At 43.1% G+C, this 19,302-nt stretch overlaps 1 protein-coding gene across 9 annotated transcripts in view; it reads left to right on the top strand.

Annotated features, from left to right (window-relative positions):
- The window catches only part of LOC120552354 (partitioning defective 3 homolog), a 382,624-nt gene that overhangs the window by 343,955 nt on the left and 19,367 nt on the right, over nt 1–19,302 (top strand). For 8 of the 9 annotated variants that reach the window (XM_039790356.1, XM_039790350.1, XM_039790354.1 and 5 more), the window contains one exon: nt 18,932–19,052. In XM_039790356.1, the coding sequence (XP_039646290.1) occupies nt 18,932–19,052 (121 nt within the window). The remainder of the gene's footprint in view (nt 1–18,931; nt 19,053–19,302) is intronic. The other variant, XM_039790351.1, reaches the window with a different exon arrangement.

Raw genomic sequence — 19,302 nt, 5'->3', positions numbered from 1 at the left:
TAGCAGGTTTTAAAGGCTGGTGCCAACTTTATTGAACCTGTCTCTGTTGCAGGAATTAAGGACTTCCCTTTGAACAACGTTTATTTATGAAAGTCATTGTGCAGTCAGGATGTCTCATTCAAAAAAAAAAGAACCATTGACAACTTGCCCTCCTGTCACCGAACATCACACCTGGTCCAGCCAGATGGTTTGCAACTAAAAGAGAAACACGTAGAGAAGGTGGAAATAAACTGACATTAGTCCTGTGCAGCTCCCTTATACCCCTTACATCAATGTCTGTGTTTGAGGGCTCAGTATTGTGCTACATAATGGAATAACAGAGGAAAATGTAAAAGCCCTTGAAAAACTATTTGAGCACTTTGTTTAAAAAGCCTAATCATCGTTTAGAGAATTGTTGAAAGACTGAATAATGAAAATTTAGAATGATTAAATGAAACATTTAATACTTTTTGCAATATTTTAATTGCATCATTGAAATGCAAATTGACTTAACTTTTTTATTGATTTTTTATTTTATTTTTTTAAATGTTTCCACTTTAAAATGTATTATGATTACTTTCTGAAAAAGTCTAGAATTATTCTAATGGCTCCACCAATGTATTAACATTACCCCAACCTACAAGTAGGTTCAAACAAAGGTTACAGCCCATATACCTGATAGTAGCACAATATTGAATCATCACCAAGATTTATAGACCAGCGTTACAGCTCTACAGAGGCAGACAAGCTAATAAACAGTGCATCAGGCAGCATGAGACCAACCTCTTAGTGGTCCCCTTTTGTGTGGGACCTCCCTCCACAGTATCTCCCCCAGCACTTCAGAGGACCCCCCCCCCCCCGACCCTCAGCACACAAATAGGGGACAGAGTTGGCCTGGGTAATTGGGATAATAATTATTTCTGCATTTAGTGCCAGCTGGGTGCCTGAGAAGGTCAGGGAACAGCATGAGGACAGGCTTATCTCCATGTTGGTGCTGGCTTCCATATGGCAGCAGACAATAGGAAAGGGCCTTGGCCCCGGACACAGCAGCATGCACAGGACAGCTCCCACAGACAAAACACCACAACACACTGGAGCAGTACTAACCACAGTGGGTCACAGAACTGCCACACAACAGGCAGGCTGGCTGGCTGGCTGGCTGGCTGGCTGGCTGGCTGAATGACTGGCTTCACAGCGGTGGACTGACAATAAAGGACAGTGGAGAGATGGCAGAGGGAAAGAAGCAGATAGTGAATGGAAAGAGAGCAACAGAAAGAAATACAGCACAGGAGTCTAAAAAGAGCCATTTTGGTAAAGTTAAAATCATGAACTTGTTGCCTTTCAATTCCTGTCTCATTCAGGACACAAATTGGTCTTTTCTGGCCTGAATGGGGACAATGAGAAAGGCTTTCGTAATTTATGAAGAGGACTTTGACCTCTTTATTGAAACTCTACCTTTATGTGTTAGCCTGGTAAAGGCTTTAAGCTTGATGAAAAGCTGTGAATAGTAAGAGGTTAAAAGTCTCCTTTCTTTTCTCCCCATTCTACGGCTCCTCATTCAACTGCCCCATTGACCTTACCGTTCACTGGGTTACCATGGCACCAAAACCCCCGTAGCAACCTGGCCTCAGCTTCATAAATCAGATTTTTACTGTGTAGCACTCCTTTTAATCTCCATCCACTGACGGCTTTATTTGATTCCTTCTCTTTGGAGGGCTTTCAGTGGTCAGTCCATCGTGAAAAGAATGCCGGGGTATGCGTATGCATGTGTATGTGGGTGCTTGCATGCGTGTGCACAGGCGTGAGAAAAAGGCCTATAGAAAACAATGTTGTCCAAGGCTCCTTTGAACCCCCTGCATGCATTTCTTTCAGTTTGTGTTCCAAAGTGTCCCCATCTCTGTGTGGTGACTTTGAGATGGAGCCTCAGCGAGACTCATCATCGTCTTCAATGACGAGTCATTAATCCCCTACCGCGCTGCAATCATACCTCACTTTCATGTCCAAATGAGGAGGGGAGTCTATTTCTTTCTCCCCTCTTCTCATGCCTTTTTTTTTTTTTCTTCTAAATGCGACTTCATTTAATTAAATGGGGACTTGGCAGTGTCCAGGCAGATCCATTACTTATTCATAAAGTGGCTTTTGTTTCGGTGCGACCTGTTAATCAGAGTGATGCTGTAAAGAACACAAGCCAGCAACAACAACAAAAAAAACTAAACTCCCAGCGCCGCCATCAAACTTTAATACGACTCACGGGTCCGGGTCGCGGTCTTGTCGCCGAGTCTATCTCCCAAACAAACAGCCGAGTTGAGAGAGGACGGCCCTGAGAAGACAGACACGGGCTCAGGTGAGCGAGAGAGGAGTTAGTGCACAACCGAAGCAGTTAAAGCGTCTGGGCTGGATGACACACACGCTCCAAAGGCCATTTCAGTAACTGTCCCATTGATCTGCAAGTAAATGGATGAGATGGCTGTGTAATGGCAGGGACCTCTGGCTCTCAACAGCAGCTGTCCATCTCAGACTTTATAAGCTGTGATCGATGAGATGGCCATGTGAAATCAGATGCTGGGCTCAGGCAGCCTTGAGTCTGCCTGAGAGAGCCAATGTGTACGTGTGTCCTTTATATGTGTGTTTATCTTTATGTGTAAGGATTTGGAGTTTGTCGCATGAATACAGTTTTGGGGAGTCTGGGTAAGTGAGAGTACAGTATGTTTGTGTGTAATGTATGTGTATGCATGAAAGGGTTTCTGCTTTGTTTCCAAATCCAAATTTCAGGGTTTGGGATTGTGTGTGTGTGTGTGCTTGTGTGTGCATTTCCCTATCCAACATGTGACTTCAGAATTCAGATTACACAATTGCACCAGTTTTCTCACCAATCAGAATTTTGTTACCCGTGTCCCAAAGTATAGTCAACTTTATTTATATAGCCCAAAATCACAAATTTGCCTTAATGGGCTTTAAAAGCATATGACCCAATGGGAGGAACCTCAGGAAGAGCAACTTGGGGATCACTCGGCAATAGATGCTGTTTGTACGGAATAACAAACATAATAAAATCAAAGTCAAAATAATCTAAATAACAACAATAATACATACAATGTAAATGTATATGAAAAATAAATTATGTTCTTATGCAAATAATTTGACTGCATCTTAGGTGGTGGAGCGATTAATTGTAGGATTGGTGATTCGATCCCAATTTCTCGCTGCCCACATGTCTAAGTGTCCCATATAGCAGCCACTGTGTGCATCTAGGGAGAGGAGGGGTGTAAGTTGCTTCGGACAAAGGTGCCATATTTGTATTTGTATCACAGCTGGATTTTTGCTGCTTTTTATTTGACCACTAAATCTTGTGTGAGTGAGTCACTCTGTTGAGACCACGTGATTGTGTACATGAGCCGATATCTTAAATGTTTTCTGTTTTTCTGTTTGTGAATAGGTGTGCTGAATGTCAGCGCATGGGAGTGAGTGTATTACTGTGTGTTAGAAAAGACAAGAGAAGTGAGAAGCAGCCTGTCTAAATCGTGATCATGACAACGATAGTGTCAGTCTCTTCCAGTTCTCTCTCACTCTCTCTCCCTCTTTCTTTCTGTCTATCTGGGCTGCTGAGGAGTAAAAGTCTAGAGTTCATTAGTCTGGATCAAGAGAAGTGCATTGCCAGTATAAGCCTTTGCCCCTCTCCTGCTGTGATCTGTGTGTCAAAATCCCTTCACAGCCCGGTCTCATGGCAGTTTGTGATATGGTCACGTTATTAAATCTATTGAGTCGTGGACAGGACACAATAATGTCGTTTTTTTTCCGTGTGGTGATTACGAATTTTAAAGCAATGTATGGGAAGCATATTTCGTGATCACAGAACGATGACGGTAGCGAGTAGTATTTATAAGGCGAAAGTCCGCGCAGGGCCACCTAAGACAATTGTGATTGGTTTAAAGAATTGCAAACAACCTTGAGTGTTTTTTTTCCTCCTATCCTAGAATGTATCTGTGTTGTAGCCAGACCTTTCTCCACAGCGCTGTGGAGATAGGTCTGGCAATGCAATACGAAGAGTTCATTATCAGAGATTTTCCTCTTGAAGAGGCACACAGACCAGAGCACGTGTCGACCTCTCATTACTCCCAATGCTGTCACATAATCTTTGCCCACTTACATCGTAGACACAGGGACCTGACTTGTCTGGAGTGGGCCTGTCTCGTGTATCTATTCCCACTCAACACAGGAAATTAATCTGAAAGGGCCTATAGAGAAATTGCCATTTCAGGCCATCAGCACTTGTCGTGCAAAGCCATCATTACTGAAATAACTCGGGCAGTGGAGAATATTGGACTTACTGGAGCAATAGCCAATTCATGCTACATAAGTTTGGAAATCACCCACTTGGGGAAGGGTTAGTTAATATTGTAATGGCCTTGTGCAAATATGGACGCATGCTAAGGAAAACTATCGTAACCTGCCAGAAGTGAAATGACTAGGTTTCACTTTTTAAATAGCCTAAAGAAAAATTACAATAAGCATAGCAACCATATAAGGAGCTGAAAAACTTAATCGGTTTGCCATAAGATGAATTCCGGACGGGCCACACACAAGAACATAAAAATGCACATATAAAAGCTGCAGAAGGAGGAAATAAATAAATGAATGTAACAGTTTTATGGCTTATCTTTATATGATGTGATTGAATTTTAAGGATTTTCCAATTGGTTCCTGGGTAAATGTTGACATTCGGCCATTCATCAACACAAACCTGCCAATGACGAGTGTCATTCAGCTGTTTTATTTTATTGGACTGTTTTTTTACGCTTGACAGTACAGCCAATGTATTTTTGGTTGCATACAGATGGCGTGTTTTTCCAGTTGCTATAAAATGTTCTAATCTCAGATCTCAAAGTGAAAACAAAACTTTAAAAGAGCTCGGTCCCTCCAGTTACCCATGTTAAGGCGACTTTTGGAAGCTAAATTGATTTTTTTCATTTTTGGCACAGCTGCCACACCCTGCTTTGGAGATTGGCATTCTGTGAACACCGGCCAAATGGCAACCGCTGTTCACTGCTACCAGCTGCTTTTGCTCATTGAAGTTGTTGCCTCTATTTTACACATCAATCTGTTTTTTCTCTCCTTTCTCCCCTCTCATTAATCTTTACAAGATCCCAGAGTATGGAATAAGTTAAGCTTTGCCATATTAACTGGCCTTTGAGGCCTGTTAAAGCTATTTTTGATAACGTCTTGGTTTTGATTAGGTTATGACATTGTTGATACCACATGAGCTAATTACATTTTTTATTTTTTATTTCCTGATGGTGATAGATTGGACTTGGAAGTGTGCTGTCAGTCTCTTAGAATGATGGTTGGTGAAAGACAGGCAGGATTTGACTCCATCTCTAGTCATGTTGAAGATGTTCGTTTTAAATCTCTTTCATGATTTTGACCCAATGGTGTCCTTCAGACAATCCTTGCCATGAGAAGTTTCAATAGCCTGCTCACTTGTCCTTCTTCAGAAGATCACCTTGCCAATGCTTTGGTGGAAAATGAGAAGGGGTAGGACTGTTCAAAGGTGATATTGGTCTTTACGCTGCACCAATGTGGATTTATCAGCTTCTGGCCAACCTCCCACATTGACTTGAAACATGAAATAGAAACTATTATCCGCTCATCACTCACTTCTTAGAATGTCTCAAGGTGGGGAGAAAACGTGAGAGGGAGAAGAAGATAAAGGTAGCGAGAGAGAGAGGAAGTGAGGAAGGATTCATCTCTCTTTTTTTTTCTTTGCAAAGCCACCAGAGCTCCAATCCAATTTGCCAGGCATGTGGAGTTATCCTTAAGCCTGTCAAATGCACTGACAGGGAAAGCTGCCACTTCTCATATGGTCATATGGTCACAATCAGCACTCAAGTTATTTATAGGTCTCATCCTTCACACATTCACCACTACAAGGACCCACATAACAACTCACCACACTCGGAGACCATAACAGAGCCAATTTACTCATTTTGAATTAAATCTTAACTGTTCTTTAAGCTGCTAACTACATGTTATTATAGAGCATACAGCTGTTAGAAATTGTGTATTTGTTTATTTAATGAATTTAATGGATCCATCTTGTGTGAGGTGGTTTTGGTCTTCACAGGAATTCACCCAGGGACACACCAAAAGGAACAACAATGTTAAATAAACTAATTTCCACTTGGTAGTAGTCTTTCCTGCAGTTATTAAACTATAGTATCACATTGAATTTGGTCATTAGAAATTCAGGTTAGTATTCTATACATAGCAGCTTTAAATTAAATGCCAAAGATTATGGTAAATAATAGGATATTAGCTGGGGGGAAGCTAATTAAATGTGCTTCAGATATTCCTGCCTCTGCTTGGAGTAGCCACTCAGTTCTCAGTTACCAACGGTGCAATTATTGCTTCATTTCCATGGCGTGGCCATTGGCTTTGTGAGTGTGTGTGTGTGTGTGTGTGTGTTTTTTGTCATTCCTGGAGGATATGTGTTAACTCAGCAGGTTTAGCATTACCAAAGACCTCTATTGTTCTCAGCTCTATTGAGAGTTCTCCAAACACTGGCCTATAATTAAAGGGCTCACTCCTACTTAATGCTTTTGTTCCCATGCCCCCTCCCCTCCCCGTGCTGAGGGTTAGGGCTAATGACCATTTCGTGTACGTGGATGTGTATGCACATATGTGTGTATGCTTGTGTGTGTATGCAGGCAGATGTAGTCTGAGTATCTTAATTTAGTTTCGACTCACTGGTGCATTCATTCACACATCAGCCACCACATCGGCCATCTGTGGGCGAACCCATGACCGCTTGGTCTTTTTTACATTAGCACTCGGGGCTAATCCTCTGTGGCTTGTCTGGGACTGTGGGAGTAACATCATCAGCGGCTTCCCTGTCACCCATTCCTTAAACCACCTGAAGGTGACAGTGTTTTGTCATCAGTGCCTCTGAGCTCCCTTCACTTAAAGTGCATCCTGAACCCCCGGTGCCAAAGTGAGCCACCTAACCAGGCCTAAATAATTCTCTCATTAGGAGCTTGGTGGAGTGCTTTGCTGTGTCACATTTAAAATGTGACTCCTTATAGGGTTTTTGCCTATGAACATGACGCCTTGCCAAAGGGAGGGACTGTGTTATGAGATGAAAGAGACACGCAGGCAGAGGAGTTTTAATGGGAACTACTATAGCTCTTTTCTCATCCCTGTGATATCCACTCCAAGTTTCCTCTTGTGAAGTTGCAGTTTCCTTCCACGACTGTTGAAACGGCAGTTTATAAGATAGATTTCTGTTATTGAGGCTATAGACTCTGGCTTCTGTACAAAATCTCAGTCTTTTCCTCTCATATTGTATCCCTCTCACTCTCTTCACAGCTCTGTTTTTCCCGACTCAGAGACCATTTAGTTGGAGGATTAGAAGAGATTACACTGTGATCGGGGTTTGTGATAACAGCTCATATTTGGAGAAGGCCTTGTATAGTCACCTGCAGAGAAAAAGAAAGAAAGAGACTAAACATCAAACTTCTTTGTGTAAAATGCTAACAATCCGGCCTCATGACAAAGTCGTCCTTATTAGCCTGTCTTCTGTTGAAAGGCATGAAGAAACATTGTCAGATATCTGTGTGCTTGCTGAGGCCTGAAGCCCATCTTAAATTCCACTTGTTCAAATCCCCGTGGCTGAGAAAAAAAAAAAAACAGGACAGCACAGTTGTTAGCTTAAAGAAATGACCACTGAGACTTGCTTTAGCTGCTGCCTCATCTATTCAGGGGTGGAGTGTGGAGTGTTTGTGCATAAGCATGCGTGCACTGGGAACGCTGCCACTGCAACTATCTTGTAGACTAAAAGCTTGTCACAGCTGACCTCATAGCGTTCTGTGCTGAACATGGACACTTATGGCCCACTAAATCTCTAGGGAGGACAAAGACACTCTAAGATCACATTTGGCCCTGCTGCAATGTCACAAGATCAGCTTTTTGGAATTTGTACACATATTCTTCAGTAAGAAAGAATTCAAACAAGTTCATGTGTAGTTCTGCAGGGGTCCAAGCCTATTAATTTAAACCAATTGACATTCAAAGATATAATTATATATATAAAATATAATTATACTTGACCAAACCTGCACCCGATGGCCTTTTCCATGCCTTGATTATTGACTGCCACTGCTCCTGATTAGCATGTCGGTCACAGGGGAAGTGGTGGCCCACAGTCATGATGATAATTGAGATCATAATCACAGCCAATGAGTGTGTGTGTGTGTGTGTGTGTGTGTGTGTGTGCGCGGTGGTAGTAGAGTAGCGGTGGATTGGGCGGCGGGGGGCCCCCAGCTGTCACACAGGCTTTTGATTGATTGATGCCTGATGCGAGATGATGGATGTGTACTCACATTAAGCCGAGTGACGGCCATGCTGAGCCTCGTCGCGGCTTTCGCAGTTTAAGGCAACGTTACGGCTTCATTAATGCAGAGAACCACTGTGGCTATAGATCATGGTGGTGACAGGCCAACATTATGTCTGGCTGGGTTGATAATGATGTCATGAATGTGAGGGTCACAGGTTGAATGGGCATTAACATATGTAAGGCTTCTGGAGGTTGATGGGCGATAGCAGTAATGGCAGGATTTCTCCCTCACTGGCTTGACTTTGGGACTTTATGGACTGGGAGAGATGCACTGCAACATTGTAAAACACACATAGGACAGGGGTATTTGATATATAAATAGGTTTCGCATGCATACAAATGTATTAAAAAGAAAAAGAAATTAACAAATTCTAAATAGGGAACAATAAGTTAAATTCAAATTATTGTTTACTAGAAAAAGTATAAACATTTTTTTGTTTTGTGTAAAGTTAGCTCTTGATAGAGTTTAACATTTCTCATGCAAATCACTTGTTGATGCTCATGATTAATTTTTGTCATTATGTTTAAGGATAGGAGACAAATCATTTATATGTGAACATTGGTTAGTCTTTTTAACTATGATTCTCTCGTTGTTGTCCTTTTATTCTTCCTCTCTTTTTTTCCCCCATCTGTCAGTATCTGCCAACCTCTTGACCCTCTCATTGATTATTACACAACATTGATAACCTAAATTGAAATGATGCTGCCGGCCTCATCTTGTTCTTCCTTTGGCTCGTCTGTCTGCGTGGCCATTACTAAAGGTCACGAACCCTGACCTCGTTCCTCTTCTGTCCTTCTGCTCTCAGAAGAGAGCTCCGAGATTTCATTCAGTAATGGAGTAGACAGGAGCGCAGCCAGTACAGGACGCCAGGGGATAGTGTAGGGTGGAAAGGGGCAGCAGTTCATCTCCTCTGCTCCTATTCCCTTCCCTTCCCCCCTTTTCTGTATTCCCATCCATTCCCTAGCAGTACCACCAACCAGTCGTCCCAATACCCCCACCCCTTCCCCCCTCCTCACCACTTTAAGCTGGGAGCAGCTGTGCCGACAGCAAAAAAATCAGTGGAATCCATCTTTTTAATTCTGCTTTATTACACCCACTATCAATATTGTTATTGTTTAAAGTGGCCCTGGCTCTAGCCAGGCTTTGACTGACGTGCATCCTACCGTGCCTCTCTTGTTAATTATGTATAGAGGAAGTAGCGGCGGCGGCACAGGGGGTCGTGGAAGAGAAGACTTGGGGGCTGCTTGAGCATGGGACGGCAAGGAAACCTACGGAGGGCTGGCATGAATTTTTTACCGCTTGCTCATGGCTCGCCCGCTGAGCGCCAGGCACTGACATTTGGAAAGGGAGCGATTGTCTGCATTCAGCACAGTGTGATGCCACGCTGCAGTAAATGAGATACTTTACAGGTGTAGGCCTTCCAGAATAAAACCTGGGGGACCTACACCCTAATAAAAAACAGGATATCTGCTTGGCTTGTTAGTTGCTAAAAAGGGATTTTAAAAAGCGGGTTAACAAGAAATGCCACAGGAAAGAATTAAACCTACCAATCCCTCTGAAAACTATGCACCAGATGTCAAATGATACATTTCTGAATGCATATGTAATATACGGCCAACGCACCAGCCAGGCCCATTTGAAATCTAATATTAGCCTTTCATTATACTGTAGGTAGCCAGTGAGAGTGTGTCACTCTGGCAACGTGTTAGAACAGCAAACGAGAAAGAGAGGGTCAGCTGCATGTGAATATCTGCATCTGGAGTGGATTCATCTGCTCGTTCACATGCTGATATATTTGCATATATTTGCATTTAAGGACCATACCATTGTTTTAATCTATCTAGTACATGTTTACACGCTGTTAAACATGTTCCAAAGCAGAGATTGCTTTAATGTGTTTTTCCCAACCCGCAGGAAAACAGTGGTTTTCATTCATCACAGAACGGTATGAAGATCAACTTGCAGAGACCAGATGGTGAACTCTCTGTACGTTGTAAACACATAGTAAACAGCGTACTTGCTTTCATTTCGATCAAAGTTACAGTCCACCATTGTTGCAAATGGGGATTGTTTTTAAAAGGTTTTCCATATATATTTTGAAGTGGTGGTGAGAAGTCAACAGCTGCCTTTTAAGTGTTTCAAAATCAGCATACAGAAATGTTTGCCTGCAGGCAGAAAAATGCAAAACACTGTGGTATCCTCGGTGTCACTGCAGTTAAAGCGACTAGCTAGGAGGCTAGGGCTACACATGTACAGCTGATGTAGTTTACAAGAATCCACTCAACATCAGTTGTTGAGTTGGGAAAACACAAACAACTTTATCCCACGTGTGTCACAAGCAAGTTAAATCCACCGTATCTTCTTGCTGCATAATGTAAAACTAAAACAGGACAGGACATGGTATGACTCCACAGCTAGTCTAGCTTCCATTCATTTCCTCAGTACAACAGCTTAACTGCAATAAATATGTGAGTGCGCTCTCTTAAAGTAACAGTATGCAATTACTAAAAATGAATAAAATAGCCTGTTCTAGACAATAAACACTATTCTTAAAGTCAAGAGTTATAACTGAAAGTATACATCTTCTAGGTAAACAAGAAAAGTACAAGAAAAATAACAGGCCAATTTTTACCTCATACACTACGGAAAATAGTCTGTAAATCATTCATAACTTGTAATTATCTAGAACTTGCAAAAAACTGACCATAGACAAACTCTCGGGTGATTACAGTATTTTCCAAACACAGCAAGACATTTTATTTTACATCTAAAGTACATGCAGGCACTGCTTAGACATGAACAAGACAGTGAAGGGCAAGTTACCGCCACTTGAAATCTGAGAAGTTTTCAATGGCACACTGGATGAGGTTTGATGGTAGCTGACATCACCAACTCTTTCATCTGAGTAATATTCCATCCCATTCTCTGGTTTATAGCGGGGGCTCACACCAAGACCCGTCTTTGAATTCCTCCTCTCCAGCCCGTCTGTTTTCCTGCTACTGTGCTGAGGCTGTACGCTGTGCTTGAAAGACTTATGTCTCTCTAACAAGCTGCCTGTGGGCATTCCAGCACATGAGAGCAGCTGAAGGATCAGGCAGTTTCAGAATGCAAAGTTAAAAAGTAAGTCAAGTGGGAAGGAGGGGTTTGGCAGGGGGGTGCAGGGTCACACAGCTGTGTGATGAGCTCAGATGGACCTGGCCCGGCAGGTTGGAGATGTTTGTAGGACTGTTTCTGTGGGACTCTGACTGTGGCAGTACACCAAGATTGAGAAAAATGGAGGACGAGTAGCTTTCCCCCTTTCTCTTTTTATTCTCCATAGTTCCAAAACCTGTTGAATTAGTTCCTTTTGCAGTTTTATTCTACCCCTATTTGCCTTCCCTTTAATTCCACATCATTTTCACTTTCAGTTAGAAGATTGTCAAACTTCAGACGTGGCATCTAATTTACACAAAGCACTTGAGGCATCCGCACTTGGCTGCACAAACTCGTCTCAAGATCCAATCGGCTCCTTCTTGTCTAAGTGCTGTCGATCGTCTAGCCGGCGCTTCCACCAAAATCTCCAGCCCTCTCTGGGTTTTGGAGTGCTACTTAAAAGAGAAACCTGCAAAGGTGACTTGTCGCAGCAGCACGCCAGCCTCACTGGACATGTATTTGAGGTCACCTAATGCAAAAAACAGCAACCAATTTCATATTTCATGGCGCCAACCTATACTTAGACCAAATATTTTGGTGTCATGGTCCATAAAAGAGTATACTGGAAGCCACGGTCATGTAGTATACACCAGCTCACTTCTCCTCTGGCCTCTTAGTGTCCAGCTAGCTGATATCTCATAAAAGCTGTCTGTAAGGCCTGATGGGCTCATAAAAGCTGAGCTAACCTGTTCAGATGGATACTTTAGCCTATGGCCTCCACACCTTATTTAAGACTTACACTTCACTCTTCTTACCCTGAAGAGGAATGTTGGCTCATCAGATGCCTCTGTTCAGCATAAACAGCGGTAACACTGCACAGTACAGAGGTAGACATGAACATTTCATAGTTGAAGGGAGTTGTTCACTCTGTTATGAGACTTGGGCTGTCTCACATGTGTTTTCATACTGTCTATTTGCTTCTTTGAAAATAAAAGATTTACTGTTTGAGAGTTCTGGAGCATGATCCAGCAAATTTTGTGTGTGCTTGCAAGTATTGGGCACGTTATTAGCTTTAATCATTAGCATGCAGTGCAGCTTTGTCTCATTACGAAGTGGCACTGCTCTGAACTTACTTTGACGTGTAGGCATGCCTGTTTGAGTGTGTGTTTGTGCATTATGCAGTCCCAACCATACTCCAAGTCTCACTCTCTCTTTCTCTCAGAGTGAGCGAGTGCTTCTGAATCAATGGATTGGGATTACAGGCCTTAACTTCAAAGTTCATCTCTTTCTTCATGGAGGACACAGCTGTCAGTTAGACGCTGCCTGGTTCCGTTCTTCCCAGAAAATAACTTGCAGAAAAGTTGCCAGCAATTTAGGCGAAGAAAGTTATCACAGAGTCTATCAACTATATACAATTTGAGTTGTGCCCATGAAATAGTGCACAACATGCTGTCTTAAAGTGCCCATATTATGAAAAAATCACTTTTTCTGGGATTTGGGGTGTTATTTTGTGTCTCTGGTTCTTCCACACGCATACAAACTTGGAAAAAAAACCCCGGGTGAACTGTTCAAAATCGGCAGGGCTTTCTACGTCAGTAGCCGAGACGAGGTGGCTTTTATTCACTATAATGTTTTGGATATCCAGCTGTCCATGCCACACCATTGCCTCAAGCCATTCCTCTGGCCTCTTTCTATTTTAGCATTAAAGCCACACAGCCACTGACCAGATACAGCATTGGACGATTTAAAAACAACCCAAAGCCCTTTTATTTCCTCTTTTGTAGAAAAAGGTAACACCTGTTTCCTTCTAACCATGAGCACTACATCCACACGGCGCAACATGCAGACACAAAAGCACCTTTGATCAGTTCCGGTGTATTTTTATTGGAATTGAAGCCATAAAACTTGCCAGTGAAAAGGCTGGGCAGAAGGCATCGACGGTGTCTCCCTCAAATGTAGACAGCTGCAAGGCCAATTCCTCGCTTGCACCTGCATTTTGTCAATGCCCCAAACAGAAGAATGAAATAGAGAAAAAGAACGAAACGTTTGAAATGTAATGACTTGTAGAGAAGAGTTGTTGTAGCACATGTCCTTGGGGTTATAAAACAAATTGGAGTGAAGTTGGGGCAGCAGGCTGCATGTGTGATGAGGCAAATAGGAATTACTGAGGGGTATAGCTTTCTAAAGCAACAAAGAGATAGCTGAGGAAGTACTTATTTCCTTCATTTTCTAGAAAACTGCATTTTCCTTGTTGAGGGTCCTTTGTGGTTCCCTGCAGGGCAGAGCTGTTTTTTCATTTCTCACACTAGGGAAGCAAGAGATGAACGGTACACCAGGGGCCAGCCATGCTGAACAGCCTGTTGGAGCTGTACAGGCGTTGCTTCCTTCCCTTGCTAATCTGAGGTCCACACTCCCCAGTCACGCCACCACCATGGCCTAGGCAAGCATCCCGGACGATGGCCTCTTAGGACCCCCAAGGAGCCCATATGGGCTGCTTTGGAGTTTGGAAGGAACCATGGATACACATTCACACCCAGCTCAACAACAGCAACAGCCCTCATCTAGAAGCTGGAAAGGCGCCACTGTCAGTGCATCAGTCAAAGGAGCACATGGGTGAAGTCAGAGCCTGACAAATCCAGGGTATTATCAGGCCTTTGTCCAACCTGCAGCTGTCACTTACTAGACTAGTGGGAGAGGATGAGGGGACAGAAGGGAATTCATGACCTATCCCCGTAACCACAGAGGAGTATTGAGGCATTCAGAGATAAAACATATGGTAAGAATAAGGAATAAATAAATGAGAGAGATGGGGCAAGAGAAAAACTAGGAGATATTTTAAAGAAGATGGAATAAGAGACTAAAGCGAAGGGCAAAATAAATGCCAGGAGATGGCTATATGCTTCAAATGCTTTGTTTTGATCGCAAGAATCATGGCAGATTGGCCGATATATGCTGATTTCCTCTGGAGACTAAAAAAAAGTTTTTATCTTTGGCACTTCTCCCATTCGAAAATGACCAGCGGTAATGCAGATTTAATCTTTTTCTATCATCGCGGCAGGTCCCATCTCCCCTAAAATGCCTCATCTTTCTGTCTTTGAAATAAATGAAAGTCCACGGGGCGATGGAATAAAGATGAGCTAAGCCTTTGACTTGATGCAAGATTGCCAAAGGGCCCAAACTTAAGAAGGCTGCACCATCATCTGCTGTGTGGAGATACTGGGGCCAGAGCAAGAAACCAGATAATCTGATAGAATTTCAATCAGCAGTGATCAGATAAGAAATGACAGACTGTCTGATTTTAAAGTCACTCTGAAGCCCCAACAGTTCAGCCCTTTTCACTTTACTTGGAAATGACAACTCTCAGAACTTTTGTCAAACTTCTGTTGAAATTTTACCCCCTAGATTACAACACTCTCTCTGTCTCATTCGGATTGGCTGGGACTGGCCCCTGACCTTAGGTATGCTCATATGACCAATGTTGCACTCTCAGTGATTGGATTACTCCTTTATTGGCCAGTGGCGGTGTTTATAGGGCATGCAGAGACTCAGCGCAGCTTTGATCCACCAACAGAAGCAAATAGGGGGACTATGCCATAGTTTGGATCCTTGGCCTAAGCCTTGTGGTGTGTGAGACATCTGCCAAATCCTCCTGGATCAAAGGATGACTATTACACAGACAGGCATCCACATACCCCCAACTGCAGCTTTAGAGGGCTCATGACCCCTGTCAACGGGTCAGGTTGAAAAACACAGGTGGGATAGGGGTCACACGCATGCACACCATTGGTTCTTTAAACATAAGCACTACCAAATGTGTTCCTTTATAAGTTGTGACACCGTAAGTGTTATGCATAAAAAGTGTGATATACTCAACTAAGCTTTATTCACACACAAGTTCAAAAAGCCCGAGGCTTATTTCTTGTTGTTCCTTGGCATTATCCTACTTCAACTAGTTTTTATAATCCTTCCTTAATAAGGGAGAGAATGAGTTGGAGCAGCAGCAGGAGGAGATCAGTAGAAGGTCTGCTATTATTCGGATAGACCTGAATACTTGTTGTTTGACCCGACACGGCATGTCTGTGAATTCACAAGTTCACCTCTCTCAATAAGCCTTCAGAATAAGCTTTCAGCCAAGCTATAAATACAGCAGCGGTGTGACTTTACAGAATACAAGTGTCTGTTAAGTGAGGAGAAGAGAGACAGGGAGAGGCAGAGTTTGTGTCGGCTTCTTTGTGTCTCTTTCTACATCCATCTGTCATTCTGTGTTGCAGGGGTATGTTTGCTTGCATTTGGGAGCAACATGACCAACCTGAGAGGCCAAATGCTGACATTACAGCCTGCGAACACATACAGATACTGGCTGTGAAAAGGCTGTGGCATATGGATACTTTATCTGCATGTTTTTTTAATTACTTTACGGGCGGTATCCCATTTTCTGTTGACTCACATTTTTACAGAGGGCTTTCGGGGCGAAAAAACAGCGCTGGGGCTAAGCCCTGCAGCCTCATACGATCATGATGCAGACAGCCTGCCTGTAACCGAGTACACATACAGAACTTGTGACCTTTTCCCTTATGCACAAACACATGGCTTATGGCAAACTGATGAGCAGCACTCATTCATATTCCCTTACACCTTTCTATTGCTTGATAGGGATACACATTCATCCAAATTGCTGGGGTGGTTTGCTGACGTAAATTACCACCATATTTCCCCCCCCAATCTTTTCTTGCGGCTCTTGTTTTTCAGGCCCATTACAGACAATGTGTTCACAGGGGAATTTATAATCGGTGACACCTGATGCATCTGCAATGATCATGCTGACTAATTAGACGTTGAGGGGCCCAAGCGTTGGGGAGCTCTCAGGGAAGGCGGCCGAATCCATCTTCTTTATGTATGGAGACAGGCCTGCTACTGGCTGTCACAGTGATAGTGGTGCCTCTTTGTGCTTGATTCCTGCTCTTCCCCAGTGCTTAGCTTTCCAGCTCTGTTTTCTTACCATATGAATATATTTACACTGGAGAATTCCATGGAGTGTTTTCCAAGAATCCCATCAATTTGGTAACCCAATAGTGGGTGGAGGACCAAGAGGAGAAGCCCCTGCAGATAATCTAGATATTGCACAGGCCTCCTTTGAACTGCCATGACAAATCCCCCCCCCCTGCTCCCAGTCCCTACGCGATGCAATTTCCATTTGAAAAATATATTGAAGTGCCTTGCTGCTAGTTCTTTAATTTGCCGGAGATCTTGTCTTCGTTGATCTCCCATTCCACTCCCCAGAACTTCATACGTCACACACTGGAGCAGAAATTTGGTATTATACAACCCTCTTTCTTAGATTGATGCTTTTGTGCGTGAGAGGAGGGCAATAGGTCCTATTGTGTAGGAAGTGTATATGGACTCAAGCAGTCTTGTTTATAGCCTGGGTTGTGGCCCCTTTTCTGGATCCTCAGCTGGCTCCCACTGCCCCCTCTGGTTTTCCGAGCCCAGTGGTGCATGTTTGAGATGCTGATGCTAGCACTGACCCTCCCTGGAGGGTCAAAGAGAAAGATTTACGAGGCTGTTTGTTTGGAGTCAGCCTGGTCTTCTCTTTGCCCAGCCTGAGGGATTAAACTAATTGCATGCATTGGACTTCCCAGATCTATGGTTGGTCTTTTCCTACCCGTTACAGTCTCGTCAGATCTCTCTCTCAAGCAGGGAAGATGACATATACTGTATTGCAATGTACTGTATATTAGCAGCCATTTATTTAGGAAACGTAAAGAAAATTAATTCAGAATTGTAGATGTGTTTTTTCTTATGCTTCTCAATTGCGTGCTGCGCGAGTGTATGTACAATGCAAGGCGCACACACTTACTTAGAACATGTCTTCTGAAAACCGGCATGTTGAGTGGGGTTTTGAAAATAAACTCAATGTGCATATGGAGCACGTAGCATTGGCAGTCATACAGAAACAGCTGATAATGGTTTCACATAACGCTTTTGTGCTACCTTTGCAGTTAAAAGTTATAAAAACGTGTATGATAAAAGAGCAAAAGGAGGCCGAATCCCATTCTTTATTAGCTCTGTTGTTTTATACTACTATTAAGACTTTTATTTTCTTTAACATTGCATATGCTATTTAAGCATCCTCTTGCCAATATTAAGGGAACATTGATTTTGTAATGAACAGTATTGGAAGGACTTCACCACCCCACAACCTAGAAGCATATGTCACCTCACACCTCAATGAGCCACTTAATTGCCCACATCCACATAAAAGGCTTAATGTATGCTCCCTGCACTCCCACTTCCATAAAGCTATAAAAATCAAATGGACTATAACTAATACAATTGATTTTGATCAGGCAGTACGAATAACATGATATTTGTGTCTCGCCAAGTGCTACTCAGGGACATGCACCGAGATCCGTTTGTCCTTTATGAGCTGCTATTTGTTGTGCTTTTAATGATGCTTGATTGGCAGCATGTCCTAGTGCCCATTATCATCAGAAGGATGTGCTCATTCTAATCTGCAATTATCGCTATAATTGCGCCCAGAATCCTCTGGGCCCAAATAAGCAATCACTTCCACCGCTGGCGTGCCACCTGTAAAAGGTCCTCAGGAGGACACAGAAGGACAGGGTAACAGGTCCTGGCAGACTTCGTTTCTTTCCTTTCTCTCACATGCTCTTGATTAACCTTTCTCTTTTTCACTCAGCACCATCCCCGAGAACACCCCTCCTACCTTTATCTCCCATTTCCTTCACTCACCCTATCCATCGCCTCCCAGCACAAATTCCTAACCTCTGGGCACTTCCATCCTTGTGGTATGCATAAGTACAAGCCTATTATCAAGCCGGTTGTCTCACCATAATTATGCATTTTGTCATGTGCTGCCTCTGTAGCTGGTGATAAAAGGAGAGCCTGATTAAGCTGAGGGAAGACTATTGATTCCTATTGACAGGCCCCTCAAAGCCCTTTAATGAAGGGGATGTAAATGAGGGTTTTCCACAGTGTTTAATGACTGCGCACCATAAAAGGCCAACATTCTTCTGCAGTCTAAAAGGGACATGCATCACTCACAATGGTACACGAGGGACACTTTCAGTTATAGGGATGTTCAGGAGAAGAAAAAAAAAAAGAACATTGAGATGTCATACAGGGATGCAAAAGGGAATCATAACTGTCAGATCAAGGTATCCTCAACACAATTTAGAGAGGTGTTAGGGTGGGTAAGTGAATTATTCAGATATGAAAAAGCATCAGTTACAACAGAGTAATGTGGCAGGTGTTATTTATGAGTGAGGGCTAGCTGAAAAAGTACCTCCAGATAACTTCTAAAAGAAAAAGATCTATGAAAAGAAATGGAGTCCCACTATCTTACATCCTCTCTCTCTCTCTCTCTCTCTCTCTCTCTCTCTCTCTCTCTCTCTCTCTCTCTCTCTCAGCAGTCAGATGGCTCCCAGTAACCACGACCGGATACAAAGGCTGAGGAATGAGTTCCAGCAGGCCAGGCATGAGGATGACGTCGATGACCGTAGGCACACCTACAGCTTCAACCAGTCCTGGGTGAGTGTTCGAAAGGCGCTGCGCTCCATCAGAGTGGCGCTGAGCTGCACAGAGCCAGATACACATACTCTAAAATACCCTAAACTCAGACCTCTTGGGAGTGATTCCCCATGATGCACCACTGGACTCAGATTATCTCCAAAGCCACCAGCTTCTAAATGGATTTCTCACACTCAAATAGTTTTATTCCTGAATCTTATTTATTTGAGTATGTACTTGTGACATGACCTTACTTTGATCAGAGTTGTGC

The sequence above is a fragment of the Perca fluviatilis genome, chromosome 22 (genome assembly GCF_010015445.1).
Source record: "Perca fluviatilis chromosome 22, GENO_Pfluv_1.0, whole genome shotgun sequence".
In the NCBI taxonomy this organism is placed as follows: Eukaryota; Metazoa; Chordata; class Actinopteri; order Perciformes; family Percidae; genus Perca; species Perca fluviatilis.
Note: the sequence above shows the minus strand (reverse complement) of the source record. Positions and strands in the feature narration are given on the sequence as shown.